The sequence below is a fragment of the Mandrillus leucophaeus genome, unplaced genomic scaffold (assembly GCF_000951045.1).
Source record: "Mandrillus leucophaeus isolate KB7577 unplaced genomic scaffold, Mleu.le_1.0 Scaffold137, whole genome shotgun sequence".
Taxonomy (NCBI): Eukaryota; Metazoa; Chordata; class Mammalia; order Primates; family Cercopithecidae; genus Mandrillus; species Mandrillus leucophaeus.
Window position 1 is genome coordinate 741,110 of NW_012101332.1, and position 17,274 is coordinate 758,383.

The 17,274-nt window shown below is 48.9% G+C and overlaps 1 protein-coding gene across 1 annotated transcript in view; it reads left to right on the top strand.

The window, feature by feature from the left end:
- The window catches only part of SIPA1L3 (signal-induced proliferation-associated 1 like 3), a 381,648-nt gene that overhangs the window by 236,048 nt on the left and 128,326 nt on the right, over positions 1 to 17,274 (top strand). The window contains exons 4-6 of the mRNA XM_011973395.1: positions 3,557 to 3,687; positions 14,209 to 14,397; positions 15,319 to 15,493. Of these exons, the coding sequence (XP_011828785.1) occupies positions 3,557 to 3,687; positions 14,209 to 14,397; positions 15,319 to 15,493 (495 nt within the window). The remainder of the gene's footprint in view (positions 1 to 3,556; positions 3,688 to 14,208; positions 14,398 to 15,318; positions 15,494 to 17,274) is intronic.

Genomic DNA, 17,274 nt, shown 5'->3' on the forward strand with positions numbered 1-17,274 from the left:
AAATAAATAAATAAATAAATAAATAAATATATTTAAAGTAATGTCCTTGTCAAACATAACAAATGTCAATTAAGTTGTCCCATGAGACACTGGAGCTCCAACTTGGAGTCTCTGGAGTTCCAATTTGAAGTCAGAAAGCCCTCAGTTTAGGGTATCTATTCCATAGCTGATCCATGTGATACGTTTTACCCTTCAGACTGCATGACAAATGAAGATAATTATATCAATATCACATGCACAAACAAAATGACACAGAGATTGAAAAGAAAGGGATCAAAAAGAAGTTCCAAGCCAGACACGGTGGCTCACGATTGTAATCCCAGCACTTTGGGAGGCCGAGGCGGGCGGATCACAAGATCAGGAGATCGAGACCATCCTGGCTAACACAGTGAAACCCCATCTCTACTAAAAATACAAAAACTTAGCCGGGCTTGGTGGCAGGCGCCTGTAGTCCCAGCTACTCGGGAGGCTGAGGCAGGAGAATGGCTTGAACCCAGGAGGCGGAGCTTGTAGTGAGCCAAGATTGTGCCACTACACTCCAGCCTGGGCGACAGAGCAAGACTCCGTCTCCAAAAAAAAAAAAAAAAAAGAAGTTCCAGACAGTTGCTTACAAGGAAATAGCCAATGAGGCAATATCAGTATCACATGAAATAGATTTAAATAAAGGCTGAAAGCACTTTTTAGAGGAATTAAGAAGGCCATTTCATGTTTCTTAAAATTCACCAAGAAATTCTGGTAGTTGTGAACCTTTGTATACCTGGCAACTTGGTTTAGGGGTATATGGATTTTAAAAATGGATCAGGCTGGCTGAGCGCATTCGCTCACGCCTGTAATCCCAACACTTTGGGAGGCCTGAGGTGGGCAGATTACATGAAGTCAGGAGTTCAAGACCAGCCTGGCCAGCATGGTGAGACCCTGTCTCCACTAAAAAATACAAAAATTAGCTGGGTGTGGTGGCAGGTGCCTGTTATCCCAGCAACTTGAGAGGCTGAGGCAGGAGAATCTCTTGAAGCTGGGAGGCAGAGGTTTCAGTGAGCCAAGATCACACCACTGCAATCCAGCCTGGGCGACAGAGTGAGACTCTGTCCCCCCAACCAAAACAAAAAAACAAACAAACAAACAAAAACGCTACGGGGAGAAGTGGAAAAATTCACAACCATAGCGGGAGAAGTGCACAGATTATCTCTCTGAAATTGACAGAATCTAGTAACTGAAAAATAAGGATTTAGAGGATTTGAATAACCTAATGAAAACTTGATTTTACACTGTATATATATTAACTTTGTACCTAATCAACAAAGAACACATTCTTTTCAACCTACACATACAAATACTTACATGAAAGGAATGTGGATCAAATAAAGATCTAGTAAGATTATACATTAAAATACTTAGTTCTTTGTTAGGCAGGTAGGAAGTACTCATCATGCAGCTTTAAAAGAAAAAAAAAAGAGTCATTTTATTTTTAAAAATTTCTTTGTAGCACTGAAAGCCGTTCAAGAAAAAAATGTCCTGGCCAAGCACAAGGGCTCCCTGAACGCCTGTAATTCCAGCACTTTTGGAGGCTGAGGCGGGATGATCACTTGCCCCCAGGAGTTAAAGAGACCAGCCTGGGCAACATAGTGAAACCTCAAAAAAAGGTTAAAAATTTAGCCAGGTGTGGTGGCACGTGTCTGTAGTCCCAACTGCTGCGGAGGCTGAGCTGGGAGGATCGCTTCAGCCCTGGAGGCAGAGGTTGCAGTGAGCCATGATTGCACCACTGCACTCCAGCCTGAGTGACAGAGCAAGACCCTGTCTCAAAAAAGAAAAACTGTTCAATGATATTTGTTAAAGCACAGTGAAGAATTTATTCAGAGCCATCAGAGTAGGCGTAGGGACCACTGCGGCGGGGTCTGGCAGTAGGGAAGAGAGATTGGGCTTAGCTCTGAATACAGCGTGGTCAAGTGGGGATTTATAGCCAAGAGTCAGGGTAGGGGTCAGTGGATAGAAGAAATTACTAAGAAGAAATGTCAGAGGTAAGGAAGATTCTGGCTAAACCAACCTAATCTCGCTGATGACACACCAGGATGATCCGACATCACCTTTGGATGGTGGAGGATGAAGAGCTTGATCAGATGTTGAGGATGTCCAGATATTAGGATAAGGTTGGGGGGCAGGGTTCTTGCTAAACTGACTTAGCAGGGTTCTTTGTTAAAACTGGATTTTACAAGGAGGTGCACAGATGGGCCTAGGAGAATATTCCAAAGCCTGACTAAAGTTTGGCCAAGCAAAGAGTCTTTGTCAAAACTAGTAAATAAATTAATCATTGGTCAGTGTTTATTGAGTGTCTACTATATGCTAGGATTTGCAAGGAGCTAGATATGCATTGATGGGAAAAGCAACAACCCCTGTAGCTGCTTCAGGAATAAGCTGGTATCTGCGATCTGTAGATCTGTAGAGTACAATGTTTATTCCATTCTCTGATCAGCTGGAGATTGTTGAACCCCCTGCAGATGCTATCCTGATTGGGGCCGTTAATTAACACACAATATTTTGCCTTTAGATTAGCCTTCGATTTGCCAAGAGCATTTCATGAGAACAAGAACCGTCCGTTAAACATTCAGCATACCAGTACAATTTCGCGTGGTGGGTGATGTTAACTTCGTGGACTTGGGTCAAGACAGACCGCTGGTGGATACCCACACAAGCATGAGATACTTGGGTTATACATCGGGAAGAACTGTTTGCCTGGAAGGGTTATAAGATAGCAGCATGTTTTAGAAAAAAAGAGGAGGCAGCTGTCGGGTAGAGGAGGGAGCAGGAGGCGTGCCCCATGGCTGGCTAAAGCCTCTGTTACCCTAAGGGAAAAAAGAGCAGTGTTGAAGTTACCTAGGTAAAGAAACATGGTGAGATAAAGGCGATGCCTGGGGACCCCTATCGTGGTCCCTGACAGGCGCCAACGACTGGGGCTGGTCATTGCCAACACTCATCATGTGCGTGCTGTGTGCCTGGCACAGTGCTCAAGGCTGGGTCCACCTTTAACTTTATTTTATGGCTGAAAATGCTGTCTAGCAACTTGGCTGGGGCCAGACATCTCTTAAGGGGCAGAGCCCAGATGTCAGGAGGCTCTCTAGACTAGAATCTTACTTAACAACTTCACAAGGGCTAATCAGCAGTTAAACCAAGTGAACAATTTGCAAGCACGGGATGAATCACAGTGGTGCTGGGTTGATGACATGCCATGCACCGTAGTAAGCGTTTCATATCTGTAGCTTCATTTTGCCTTCACATCAGCTCTCTGAATTGTGGGTGGCATCAAGGCCCTGTTTTCTCAGACAAGAGCCCTGAGGCTCAGAAAAGTTCTGTGGCTTGGCAGAGGTAGTACAGTAAGGTGGGCTTTTGCCTCTTACAGTTTCTCCACTGGGGGTGTGTGTGACCAAGGCATGAGGTTTGCGTGACCAGCATCCCACAGATTGCACAGGACCCTGCCTGATCACCCTATCTGCAGGCCTGCTGGGCATCAGGGCCCCTCCTTCCCAGACAGCTGAGCCTGAACTCGCCTGCTCTTCCTTCTTAGAACATGCCAATTACTTCGGCGTGGATGAGAAACTGGGGCCAGTGGCTGTGAGCATTAAGCGGGAGAAGCTGGAAGACCACAAGGAGCATGGACCTCAGTACCAGTACAGGATCATCTTCCGGACCCGCGAGGTAGGTCCCATCACTCTCGTTCTTATTAAAGAAATCATAGCCACTCGCATCTCAAGCTAGGTTCTAGGGGCAAACACTTCCCTGGCTTCATCTCATGGAATCTTTCCAACCACCCCAGGAGAGCAATCCTGTTAGTCTCTCCATCTCGTAGAGGAGGAAACTAAGACTCAGAATTTCAATGACTTCCGGCTGGGCACAGTGGCTCACACCTGTAATCCCAGCACTTTGGGAAGCGAGGTGGGTGGCTCAGATGAGGTCAGGAGTTCAAGACCAGCCTGACCAACATGGCGAAACTCCATCTCTACCAAAAATACAAATTAGCCAGGCGTGGTGGCACGCGCCTATAATCCCAGCTATTGGGGACGCTGAGCCAGGTGAATTGCTTGAAACTGGGAGGCAGAGGCTGCACTGAGCTGAAATTATGCCACTGCACTCCAGCCTGGGCAACAGAGTGAGACTCTGTCTCAAAAAAAAAAAAAAAAAGAGAGAGAAAGATAAATGATTTCTATAGGATCAATGAATCAGTGGCCAGACCAAGATTTCAGTCCAGGGTGTCTGACTTCAGAGCCCAACATTACAAAACCTGTTTGCGAGAGATTAACTCTAATAAGCATAAGAAATAAAAGGGAAGGTAAGGGATCATTTTAGGATCATGAGGTGTCCTACATAATGGAAAGAATTAAGGCAACAAGCTTCAGGCAGGACAGGAATTGGGGACTGTCAACCACAGGCGCTGCTGTTGGGCCAATCAGCTCAAGGTACTCCCAATGTGTCACTTTCCATTCTGAGTGGAGAAGCCCATGATCCTGGCTGGAGGCCTTCCCCTGGATTAAATGTCAGCTGTAGCTAGTGGGGAAGTCCTGCTGGGGCACCCATGCTCTATTAGAACTCAAATTGTAAGTGACAGAAGTCTACTTCTAACTTTCTTAAGTCAGAAATAGCATTCATGGTTCGTGTAACTGCAAATCCAGAGGTAGGGCAAGCTTCGGGCATAGCTGGACTTAGAGACTCAAATGCAGTCACCAGAACTCTGCTTCTTTAGGTCTCTGCTTGGCTTTGCTGTTTGCATCATGAATGTCATTTTCTTCTGCCACTAACAAGCTCTCACCGTGTCATGGGAACATGGAGATGGGCTGCTCAAACCTACATCTTTACGCCTTCTCATCCCAAAGGCTCAGACTGGCCAGACACAGTAGTAGTTCATGCCTGTAATCCCAGCACTTTGGGAGGCCGAGGCAGGCGGATCACCTGAGGTCAGGAGTTTGAGACCAGCCTGCCCAACATGGTGAAACCCCGTCTCTACCGAAAATACAAAAATTAGCTGGGTGTGGTGGCAGGCGCCTGTCATCCCAGCTACTCAGGAGACTGAGGCAGGAGAATTGCTTGAACCCAGGAGGCGGAGGTTGCAGTGAGCTGAGATTGCACCATTGTACTCCAGCCTAGGCAACAAACACAAAACTCCATCTCAAAAAAAAAAAAAGACTTAGACAGATTTATCTGGGAAGAACTCTGGCTCTGCTTAGATCACAAATGCAATCCCTGGGCCAGTCACTGTGATCGGGGTGGTAGAGGAAACTGGCCAGGTCTAGCACATGTTACCCCCCACCCTGGGTCCAGGGGCAGGTCCAGGCACTGTGATTGACAGTTCCACCAGAGCTCCCTGGAGAAGGAGGCAGGGCAGATCCTCAGCAAAAAGAGGGGACTCAGGCAAGCAGAAATGACAGAGAGGTCCAGAAGACCCAAATAAGGAAGACCTTTCAGAAAAGGGGCAGTCACCAGCTAGGCAGGCCCTCCAAAATGGGTCTCCCTCAGCGTGCATTGCCCCAGCCCCTTGGGCCTGGCCTTTGCCCAGACATGGAAACCTAGCAGGCTGAGGCTGCCAAGGACTTTTGTGGGGCCAGCCAAGTCCTGGACCTCATCCAGGCTGGCAGATGCAGCTCGGAGTGCCCTCGCCCCATCCCCTGACCAAGACCTTCCCACTGTGTTGGGGAAATGGGATGGCACGGAGGCTTTGCAGCAGCCAGGAAGAGGCAGCCGCAAAACCATGTGTGCCAAACCACAGGTGGTCACCAGCCTCTGTCTCCTCAGCCCCTCCTCCCTCTACCCACCTTTCTGGCCAGATGAGCACCAGAGCAGAATGAGAGGTGACAGCTCACACTGCATCCGACTGTTTTAGGACATACGGGCAACTGCTGGGTGAAATGACGCCTACAGTCATATACTTATAAATATAAATAGGCTGGGTACAGTGGCTCACACCTGTAATCCCTGCACTTTGGGAGGCCAAGGCAGGTGGGTCGTTTGAGCCCTGGAGTTCAAGACCAGCCTGGCCAATATGGTAAAACCCTGTCTCTACTAAAAACACAAAAAATTAGCTGGGTATGTTAGCGCACACTTGTAGTCTCAGCTGCTCGGGAGGCTGAGGCATGAGAATCTCTTGAACCCAGGAGGTAAAGGTTGCAGTGAGCCGAGATCGCACCACTGCACTCCAGCCTGGGTGACAGAGCGAGACTCCGTCTCAAAAAAAAAAATATATATATATATATATAAAAATATTTATTACAAAGGTTATTATTACTGCAAATCTCCTTTATACTGTGTGTCAGGCAATATTCTATACCTTTTATATCTATTAACTCACTTAAATCTCATCACGATTCTAGGATGAAGACACTCTTGTCCTCATTTATAGATGACAGAACAGGCACAGAGAGGTGAAGGGACTTGCCCAAAGCACCCTCCAGGGCGTGGCAGGGCAGAGTGCCTGCCTGTGTTCTGGCCACCGCACTCGGCTGCCTCTGGGGTTTGACTAAGTCAGCTTAGACTGCACATTGGACCCACTCATGAGTTAGGAGCTCAGCCAACTCAGTGCTAGCATTTGTGTTTTTGTTCGTAATGAAAATATAATAGGCCGGGCATGGAGGCTTACGTCTGTAATCCCAGCACTTTGGGAGGCTGAGGTGGGTGGATCACCCAAGGTCAGGAGTTTGAGACCAGACTGACCAAAATGGCAAAACTCCGTCTCTACTAAAAATACAAAAAAAATTAGCTAGGCGTAGTAGCAGGTGCCTGTAATCCCAGCTTCTCAGGAAGCTGAGGCAGGATAATCGCTTGAACCTGAGAGGTGGAAGTTGCAGTGAGCCAAGATCACTCCATTGCACTCCAGGCTGGGTGACACAGTGAGACTCTGTCTCAGAAAAAAAAAAAAAAAGAAGAAAGAATACAATAAGGGCCGGGCGCGGTGGCTCAAGCCTGTAATCCCAGCACTTTGGGAGGCCGAGACGGGCGGATCACGAGGTCAGGAGATCGAGACCATCCTGGCTAACACGGTGAAACCCCGTCTCTACTAAAAAAATACCAGAAAAACTAGCCGGGCATGGTGGCAGGCGCCTGTAGTCCCAGCTACTCGGGAGGCTGAGGCAGGAGAATGGCGTAAACCCGGGAGGCGGAGCTTGCAGTGAGCTAAGATCCGGCCACTGCATTCCAGCCTGGGTGACAGTGAGACTCCGTCTCAAAAAAAAAAAAAAAAAAGAGAATACAATATATAGGCAGGCATAGTGGCTCATACCTGTAATCCCAGCATTTTGGGACGGGAGGCTAAGACAGGAGGATTGCTTGAAACCCGGAGTTCAAGACCAGCCTAGGCACCACAGTGAGACCCTTGTCTCTAAAAAATAAAAAATACCAGACTATAGCATTAGGAGAAATACCTAATGTAAATGATGAGTTAATGGGTGCAGCAAACCAACATGGCACGTGTAATACCTATGTAACAAACCTCGTTGTACACATGTACCCTAGAACTTAAAATATAAAAATTAAAAAATATATATATGTCGGACTATGCCACACATACTGAGTTGTGAGACTTTAGTGCATGGATACTGGGTTATATAATTTTTTTGCTGTGATTTCCTGTTCACTAAGTTTGAAACTGGCTTGATGCCATTCCCAGTGTATACCTGCTCCCATCTACTTCCTACCCCCAGCACCTACAAAACTAGCTGTGGGGGACTCTGGTCCATCCCAGGCGACAGCACGGGGACACTTTGGGTATCACAGCCACAGGCCTGGGATCCATCCATTCCGTAGACGTTTGCTCAGTGCTCCCCCGTCCCAGCTCTATGCTGGGCATGGAGGGTACCATAGCAAACAAGGCAGCAAAGATATTCGGGGGAGTGGGTCTTTGAGGAGGAGACAGCAGGACACCAAACACCTTAGCAAATTACGCTGTAGGTGCTACCTATAGTGACAAGGTGGGAAACAAAGCAAGGAGGAGTGATGAGTGTGGCAGGTGCTTAGATTTTTAACAGGAAGGTCAAGAGAGGCCTCACTGGGAAGGTAACGTTCTAGTAAACCTAGAGAAGGGGAGAGGGGGCCGTGTGGACAACTGGAAGAAGAGCATTCCAGGCAGAGGGAACAGCCAGTGCAGAGGTCCTGAGGCAGAGCCATGCTCCATGGGTTGGAGACCTCATATGAGTCCTAGTTTGGCCACTCAGCAGTTCTAGAACCTTGGGCACATGGCTCATTTCCTCTCGGAGCCTCAGTTTCCCTCTTGGAAATTCTTGGTTTGCAGAACTGTGTTGTGGACTCGGTGAGGTTGCACATATCAAGCAGGCAGTGCTGGGCCTGACACTTGACGGAAAATGATTATAAGCAGTACCACTGTTGCAGCGGACGTTCTTTCCCAGGAGGTCAGAGGCCCATTCTGGGGAGCACGGATTGAGCTCCCGGATGGGGTTCTGTCCTTCTCATGTTCACATACACATGCCTTGGGGTCCTGTAAACCAGGGCATGGGGGCCAGAGCGAGAGGTCTGGGCTACCTTCCAAGCCAGCAGGCCTGCCCCAGATGGCCGCCCCTGGCTGCCAAGCGACAGTCTCGAGTGGACCCGCATCTCCCAGCAGATGGGATATGAGCATTGTCAGTGCCAGGCTCCCCACCGAGGCAGGAACAGACTTGGAGCTGGGCTTTGGCACCGCTCATCCAAAACCCAGAGAGCCTGGACAGGACGAGCACCAGGCCAGGCTGCCCTGTCTCAAGCCCCTTCACTGGCACTGTCTCACCCAGGACACTGAGGAGGGAGTGGGGATGGCAACCAGCCAGGAGCTGTGTGGCCCCGCCCAGGCCCAGTGGTTCTCATTGGCCTAGCACACGTGAGTTTTTGACAGGCTTTAGTTCTGATAGGGTTAGAGATTTGGATTTTTATTTTATTGATTTTTCTTTTTTATTTAAAAAGTACCAGACGCTTATTGTTAAGAACTTAGACAATACATAAGTATGCAAAGTAGAAAAAGGAAAGCTTTCATTAAGTGAAAAAAGCAAGTGTTTGTTCAGTAGGTACATCTGATTGTGTGTGTGTCTGTGTGTGTTTGCTTATTTATTTTTGAGACAGGGTCTCACTCTGTCCCCCAGGCTGAAGTGCAATGGTGCAGTCATAGCTCACTGCAGCCTCGAATTCCTGGGCTCAAGTGATCCTCCTGCCTCAGCGTCCCTAGCAGCTGACACCACAGGCATGCACCACCATGCCTGGCTAATAATTTTGTTTTATTTTTAGAGACAGAATCTCACTATGTTGCCCAGGCTGGTCTTGAACTCCTGGGCTCAGGCAACCCTCCTCCTTTGGCCTCCCAAAATGCCAAGATTACAGGCATGAGCCACTGCACCTGGCCATGTGTGTGTTTAAATGAACAATCTCCAAAGCATATTGTTAAGTAGGGGGAAAAGCAAAAAAATGTAGCTTCCTGCTTAAGGTTAAAAAATTTAAAACTCGTCTAGGTGCAGTGGCTCACACCTGTAATCCCAGCACTTTGGAAAGCCGAGGGAGAAAGATTGCTTGAGCCCAGGAGTTTGAGACTAACCTGGGCAACATAGCGAGACCCTGTCTCTATTAAAAATAAGTGAATTGACGGGCATGGTGGCTCACGCCTGTAATCTCAGCACTTTGGGAGGCTTACGCAGGTGGATCGCCTGAGGTCAGGAGTTCGAGACCAGCCTGGTCAACATGGCAAAACCATGGGATGGGAGGTTTTACTAAAACTACGAAAATTAGCTGGGTGTAGTGGCACACACCTGTAATCCCAGCTACCCGGGAGGCTGAGGCAGGAGAATCACTTGAACCCAGGAGGCAGAGGTTGCAGTGAGCCAAGATCACACCATTGCATTCCAGCCTGGGCGACAAGAGCGAAACTCCGTCTCCAAAAACAAATAAAAAAGAAACAAAAAATTTAAAACTATTAACTATGCATGTGACTTTGTACATAAACATTTAACACTCATCTACAGATAATAGTGGTTAACACACATTGAGCTCTTACTCTATGCCCAAGATACAGCGCTAAGCATTATACACAGATCTTTTTGAATCCTTTCAATGCCTTGAGGCAGGCATTTTTATCCCCATTTTGTCAATGAGGTAATAGGGAAATTAAGTGGCTTGCCCAGAATCACACAGCTAGGGAGGAGCTAGAGCTAGAATTCAAATCCAGGCAGACCACCTCCTAAGTAACCTCCTAGGAAATGCTCTTGAAGGGTACACCCACCGCCCAGCACAGTCAAGCGGGGAGCGCGTCTGAGTCAGGAGTGAGTGGGGATAACCTGTACCAGCTGGAACCTCCTTGCTCGCGTGGCACTGTGTGCCTTTCATGGCTTACTTGATTTGTTGCCCTTGACCAGCTGATGCCAGATGTTTTCAGGCTCTGAGCAGAGGAGGGCTGTGATCTGACTCGGGCAGCTGTAGAAGGAATGGACTGGGGACAGGGCAGGGGCAGGGAGACCTGGAGGAGGCTGCTGTCCAGGTGAGAGGTGATGGTGGGGGTGACCAGGTAGAGAGCGAGGTGGCCACTCATGACCTGCCAGTGTCACACTTACTGTCCCCAGTGCAGAAAGAGCTTTTCAAGTAGTGCACGCTGATGAGGTGGTCAGAGCCAAAATATGACTGTAAGCCACCGGTCTCCAGGGAAGAAGAATGATTTCTGGTCCATGCTGTCCCTCATTCCCAGCAGAGGGCACTGTGGGACAGTGTCAATGGGATATAAAGACACTGATCCTGTTGGTGCCTTAACTGAAACCCACAACCCCAGGGCCACCCAGATTGACAGGGCAAAGCCCCTGACACCATTGCTTTTCATGATCGGTTTCAACACTACCCTGCTTGTGATGAGAGAGATTTGTTTGTTTATTAATTACCGGGGCCAGAAGTGGGATCATTCTATTCCTTCCACACATACCTCTTGCCCAGGTGCTATTTGGCAAGGGTGGCAGGCTGTGTGCTTAGAGGCGAAGTCATGACATGTTTTTTTTGCCACCTCCTGTGTTTTTCGACTTAGGCAAGCATGTTTTTGCGGTTAATACTTATCCTTCTTAGTCTTGTTGTTGTTGTTGTTGTTGAGATGGAGTCTCACTCTGTCGCCCAGGCTGGAGTGCAGTGGCACAATCTCAACTCACTGCAACTCCCGCCTCCTGGATTCAAGTGATTCCCCTGCCTCAGCCTCCCAAGTAACTGGGATTACAGGCATAAGCCATCATGTCTGGCTAATTTATCTATTTTAGTAGAGATGGGGTTTCACCGCGTTGGCCAGGCTGGTCTCGAACTCCTGGCCTCAGGTGATCCGCCCGCCTCAACCTCCCAGAGTGCTGGGATTACAGGCATGAGCCACCAGACCTGGCCTCCTCTTTAGTCTTCAGACCACAGCCCCAAGTGTACTTTGGGTGCTTGTAACAAGCCCCCTGGGGAGGGATTTTTCTTGTGCATTCTTGGTGTGGTGCTGGTCCCGTGCGTGGCATGACCTGGTGGCCAGCAGCATGCTGTGGCTACAGGTACAAGCTGGTGTTAGTGAAGATGTGGAGCAGCAGGGGCTCAGACAGGGCTGGTGGGGTGTAAATTGGTACAACCACTTGGAAAACTATTTGGCAGTTCAGTAAAATTGAAGATTAGCATGCCTGGTGGTTTAGCAATTTCTGTCCTAGGTATAAAACCAAAAGAAAATGTGTTCATGTGCACTGAGGTGCTTCTGTGAGGGTTCCTAACAGCACTGTTCACAGTTGGCAAATACTGGAAGCAGTTCTGGTGCTTCTCAACGTGAAAGGGACCAAACCTATCAAAGTAAAACGTCAGCCTCTCGCAACAGCATGGCTGCATCTCACATATGTAGGATTCAGAGAAAGAAGCCAGATAACAAAAGAATACAAACTGCCTGGCTGGACGCAGTAGCTCACACCTGTAATCCCGGGACTCCAGGAGGCTGAGGCGGGAGGATCACTTGAGCCTAGGAGTTGCAGACCAGCCTGGGCAACATAGTGAGACTCTGTCTCTACAAAAGATATACAGAATTATCCAGGCATGGTGGCACATGCCTATAGTACCCGCTACTCAGGAAGCTGAGGCAGGGGGATCTTTTGCGCCCAGGAGGTCGAGGCTGCAGTGAACCGTGATTGTGCCACTCCATTCCGGCCTGGGCAACAGAGTGAGACCCTGTCTTCAAAAGAACAAAAGAATAAAAAAATACAAACTGCTTGAAGTTCAAAAATAGACAGAAATAAATGATAAATGATGGTGTTGAAAATCAGGATATAGTTACCTTTGGGGAAAAAGAAGGGGGTACAAAAGGGCTGTGGGTGCTGGAAATGCATTTCTTGATTTGGATAGTGATTACCCAGGTATTCACTTTGTGATAATTTATTTGGCCTCACACCTATGTTTCTTTGTGTTTTGTTTTTTTTTGAGATAGAGTTTGGCTCTTGTTGCCAGGCTGGAGTGCAATGGTGTGATCTCAGCTCACTGCAATCTCCACCTCCTGGGTTCAAGCGATTCTCCTGCCTCAGCCTCCCAAGTAAATGGGATTACAGGCATCTGCCACCACACCCTGCTAATATTTGTGTATTTAGTGGAGACGGGGTTACACCACATTGGTCAGGCTGGTCTCAAACTCCTGACCTCAGGTGATCCACCCGCCTTGGCCTCCCAAAGGGGGCTTTCCTTTTATTAGAGAGAAATCTGCACCAGAAGTCCTCACCAAGCACAATTCCCCTCACGTCTTATTGCCTGGAATTGGTCACATGGTTGTCTATAGGAAAACCTAGGAAAGCAACATCTGGGGAATGGGAATGAGATGGCTGTGACTGGCTTTGTCCAAAGGTTTTCATCCCTGGCTGCCTCAGAAGCACCTGAGATGGATTAAAAACATGCCATGTATACAAACATGCATGTCTGGCCCCATCCCAGACCATCCACATTAGTTTCACTGGTGGTGTTTTTCTTCCTTTTTTATTTATTTCTTGAGACTGCGTCTTGCTCTGTCACCCAGACTGGAGTACAGTGGTGCAATCTTGGCTCCCTGCAACCTCTGCCTGCTGGGTTCAAGTGATTCTCCTGCCTCAGCCTCCCAAGTAGCTGGGATTACAGGCACGTGCCACCATGCCTGGCTAATTTTTGTATTTTTTAGTAGAGATGGGGTTTCACCATGTTGGCCAGGGTGGTCTCAAACTCCTGACCTCAAGTGATCTGCCCACCTTGGCCTCCCAAAGTGCTGGGATTATAGGTGTGAGCCACTGCACCTGACTCTTTTTTTCTTTTCTTTTCTTTTCTTTTTTTTTTGAGACGGAGTCTCACTCTGTTGCTCAGGCGGGAGTGCAGTGGTGTGATCTCGGCTCACTGCAACCTCTGCCTCCCAGGTTCACGCCATTCTCCTGCTTCAGCCTTCCGAGTAGCTGGGACTACAGGCACCGGCCACCATGCCCGGCTAATTTTTTATATTTTTAGTAGAGATGGGGTTTCACCTTGTTAGCCAGGATGGTCTCGATCTCCTGACCTCGTGATCTGCCCGCCTCGGCCTCCCAAAGTGCTGGGATTACAGGCGAGAGCCACTGCGCCCAGCCTTTTTTTTTTTTTTTTTTTTTTTTATTTTTATTTAATGAAACTGGTTGGAAACCAGTGCCACAGTTCAAGATCCAAGGTGGTGCCAGTATTCAAGGCAGGCGGGTGTTTTACATAAGCATTTACAGGAATGTGTACGTAATACAGTATTACTGTAATAAGGACAAGAGCCCACATCCTCTTTGGTAGGACCTGTTTTCTTCATTATACTCCCTACTGCCTTACATAATACTTCTCTCCGATTCCAGTGTCAGCTCCACAAGGACAAGGGTCTTTGTTCATTGCACCTAGAATAGGACTCAGTGTCTCAGAGGGGGCACTCAGCCAATATATGGTGAACAGATGAAGTTAGTTTACATTATTGTCTCATTTAATTCTCCCAACACCCCTTCAAGGTTACAATACCATTCTGTACCCATTTCACAAAAGAGCAAGCTGAGGCTCAGAGATACGAAGTCACTTGGTCAAGACCACACAGCCAGGCGGCAACAGGTTCAAGTTCTGGCTCAGACCTAGGACTTTCTGACCTTAGAGCACAAACTTCCAATCATCACACATGTCTCTTTCAAAACAAGATGTCTCTCGTATGCTGTCATCCCTTTCTAGGTCCCAAGAACCCCCTAACCTTCCTTTCTCTCCCTTGAGTAGCTCATCACCTTGCGGGGCTCCATCCTGGAAGATGCCACGCCCACAGCCACCAAGCATGGGACCGGGCGGGGCTTGCCCTTGAAGGATGCCCTGGAGTACGTCATCCCCGAGCTCAACATCCACTGCCTGCGGCTGGCCCTCAACACCCCCAAGGTGACGGAGCAACTGCTGAAGCTCGATGAGCAAGGGGTGAGTCAGGGGCTGGAGGTCAGGGCGCTGCAGGGGCAGTAGCTTGCAACCCCACTCCTGGTACCTTTTTCTATCTTGGTCACATCTTTTTTTCTTTGCAAGTAACAGAAACCTACTTAAGCTGGTTTCAGCAAAAGGAGGGATTCGAATCAAATTCTAGTGGTGCCAAAAGCAGGAATGTAACTGGGTCTCCTAAAGGAGGGAGATCGTCTGGGGGTGAGATCGCTGCTAGGTCCCCATGTGTGCATGCATATATGTGTCTGTGGTGGGGGGTTAGCATCTTTCCTCCCCGCTCCACACGCGGGCTCCCTCTGCTTCTCTCGCCTCTCCCACAGCTCCCAGTCTGTTAGAATTCCAGCCACAGGCAGACCCCAGCAAGCTGACCCTGGTCACAGGAGAGCCATCAATTGGGCTATGTGTAGGTCAGGTGGCTGACCGTGGCCCAGTCACCAGTGACCAGGGGAATCCGAGATACCTAAAGCAAACATGGTTGTTGGGAGCCCACTCCCTAAAAAAAGCTATTGACTATAAGCCTTGAGCCCTCCAGATTTTGCTTTTGCAGAATCTCAGCCCATCCCAGTCCACCTACTGTGGGAAGCATTCCACCTACTGTGGGAAGCCGGCCAAGGCAACAGTCTCTTTCATGCAAGCGTGGCATCACCAGCCATCCTCCACCCGCCATAGCGAGAAGAGGCAGCCTGGACACCTCGCTGTGCTTCTGTGGGGGGGGGGGAGGGAAAGGGACAACTGGGACATGCCGCCATGCCCCAACACTGTTTTCCTCCCTGTCTGGCTGTGGCTCTGGGTTCTCAAGTGGTCCCAGCAGCTCCCAGGGCTGAAGGCCTCAGACATACCCCTTGCTCCCTTCCCTCTGCCATCTCTGCCTGGCCTGCCTCCACAAAGCCACTCTTGCCTCTGCAGCTCTGCCGGAAGCACAAGGTGGGCATCCTCTATTGCAAGGCCGGCCAGAGCTCCGAGGAGGAGATGTACAACAACGAGGAGGCTGGCCCCGCCTTCGAGGAGTTCCTCTCCCTCATCGGCGAGAAGGTCTGCCTGAAAGGCTTCACCAAGTACGCTGCCCAGCTGGACGTCAAGAGTAAGTGGGGGGCCAGTTAGATCACAGTGAGCCACCACTGCACGCCCACTCAACGGGCAAAGCTTAAAAGGTCTGGGGATGCCAGGGTGGGGACGTGGAGCAGTGGAGCTGTGAATTTTCAGACTTGTAGGAGCACAAATAAGTGCAGCCATTTTATTTTTTCTTTTTTCCTTTTTTTTTTTTTCTTTTTTGTTGTTGTTGTTGTTGTTGTTTTTGAGACAGAATCTCACTCTGTGGCCCAGGCTGGAGTGCAGAGGTGTGATCTCATCTCACTGCAACCTCCACCTCCCAGGTTCAAACAATATTCTCCTGCCTCAGCCTCCTGAGTAGCTGTGACTACAGGTGTGCACCACCACACTTGGGTAATTTTTGTATTTTTAGTAGAGATGGGGTTTCACCATATTGGCCAGACTGGTCTCGAACTCCTGACCTCAAGTGGTCCACCCACCTCAGCCTCCCAAAGTGTTGGGATTATAGGCGTGAGCCACCGCGCCTGGCCATGTGCAGCCAGTTTGGAAAACGGTACAGCACATTCAAGTCCAGTTTGAAGAGACCCTGCTCTGTGACTCAGCTCCTGCACTCCTAGGTATGCACTCTGTCTAATGCACACGTGCACGGCAGGAGAGGACTGAATATCCCTAACCACCGGCACCTCGGTGCACCCAATGCACACTGGCAAGGTTGTGGTGTGTTCACCCAGCGGAGATGAACTGGCACTAAGGGCATCAGCGTGGAGGAGAGCTGCATGCTTCGTGCTGTGCAAAGACAGCAAACCTCAGAAGAGTGAGACCTGAATGATGCCTTTCACATAACTATATATATATATATATATATATTTTTTTTTTTTTTTTTTTTTTGGAGACAGAGTCTCCCTCTATTGCCCAGGCTGGAGTGCAGTGGCCCAATCTCAGCTCACTGCAACCTCTCCTCCTAGGTTCAAGGGATTATTCTGCCTCAGCCTCCCGAGTAGCTGGGACTACAGGCGTGTGCCACCATGCCCAGCTAGTTTTTGTATTTTTAGTAGAGATGGGGTTTCACCATATTGGCCAGGCTGGTCTCGAACTGCTGATCTCGTGATCTGCCTGCCTCAGCCTCCCAAAGTGCTGGGATTACAGGTGTGAGCCACCGTGCGGGCCAATTATCCTTTTTTATGGAGACAAGGTCTTGCTATGTTACCCAGACTGGTCTCAAACACAAGGCCTCCAGGGATTCTTGGCCTCCCAAAGTGCTGGAACTACACATATGAGCCAAAACTAGCAAACAAAAAACTGGCAAAAACCAGCAGGCTCAGCAGGATGACTCACACCTGTAATCCCAACACTTTTGGAGGCCAAGGCAGGATGATTGCTTGAGGCCAGGTATTCAAGACCAGCCTGGGCAATAAAGCAAGACCCTGTCTCTGGAAAAAAAAAAAAAAATCCACCAGCCATATATTGTTTGGGGATATGCTCTTATATAGTGGAACTCTAAAGAAAAACAGAGTCAAGCATGGTGGCTCATGCCACCAGGTTTGGGAGGCTGAGGCGGGAGGATTGCTTGAACCTGAGAGTTTGAGACTGCAGCGAGCTAAAATCATGCCACTACACTCCACCCTGGGCAACAGAGCAAGACCCCATCTCAAAAATAAATAAATAGGCTGGACGCGGTGGCTCACGCCTATAATCCCAACACTTTGGGAGGCTGAGGCAGGCAGATCATGAGGTCAGGAGCTCAAGACCAGCCTGGCCAATATAGTGAAACCCTGTCTCTACTAAAAAACACAAAAATTAGCCGGGTATGGT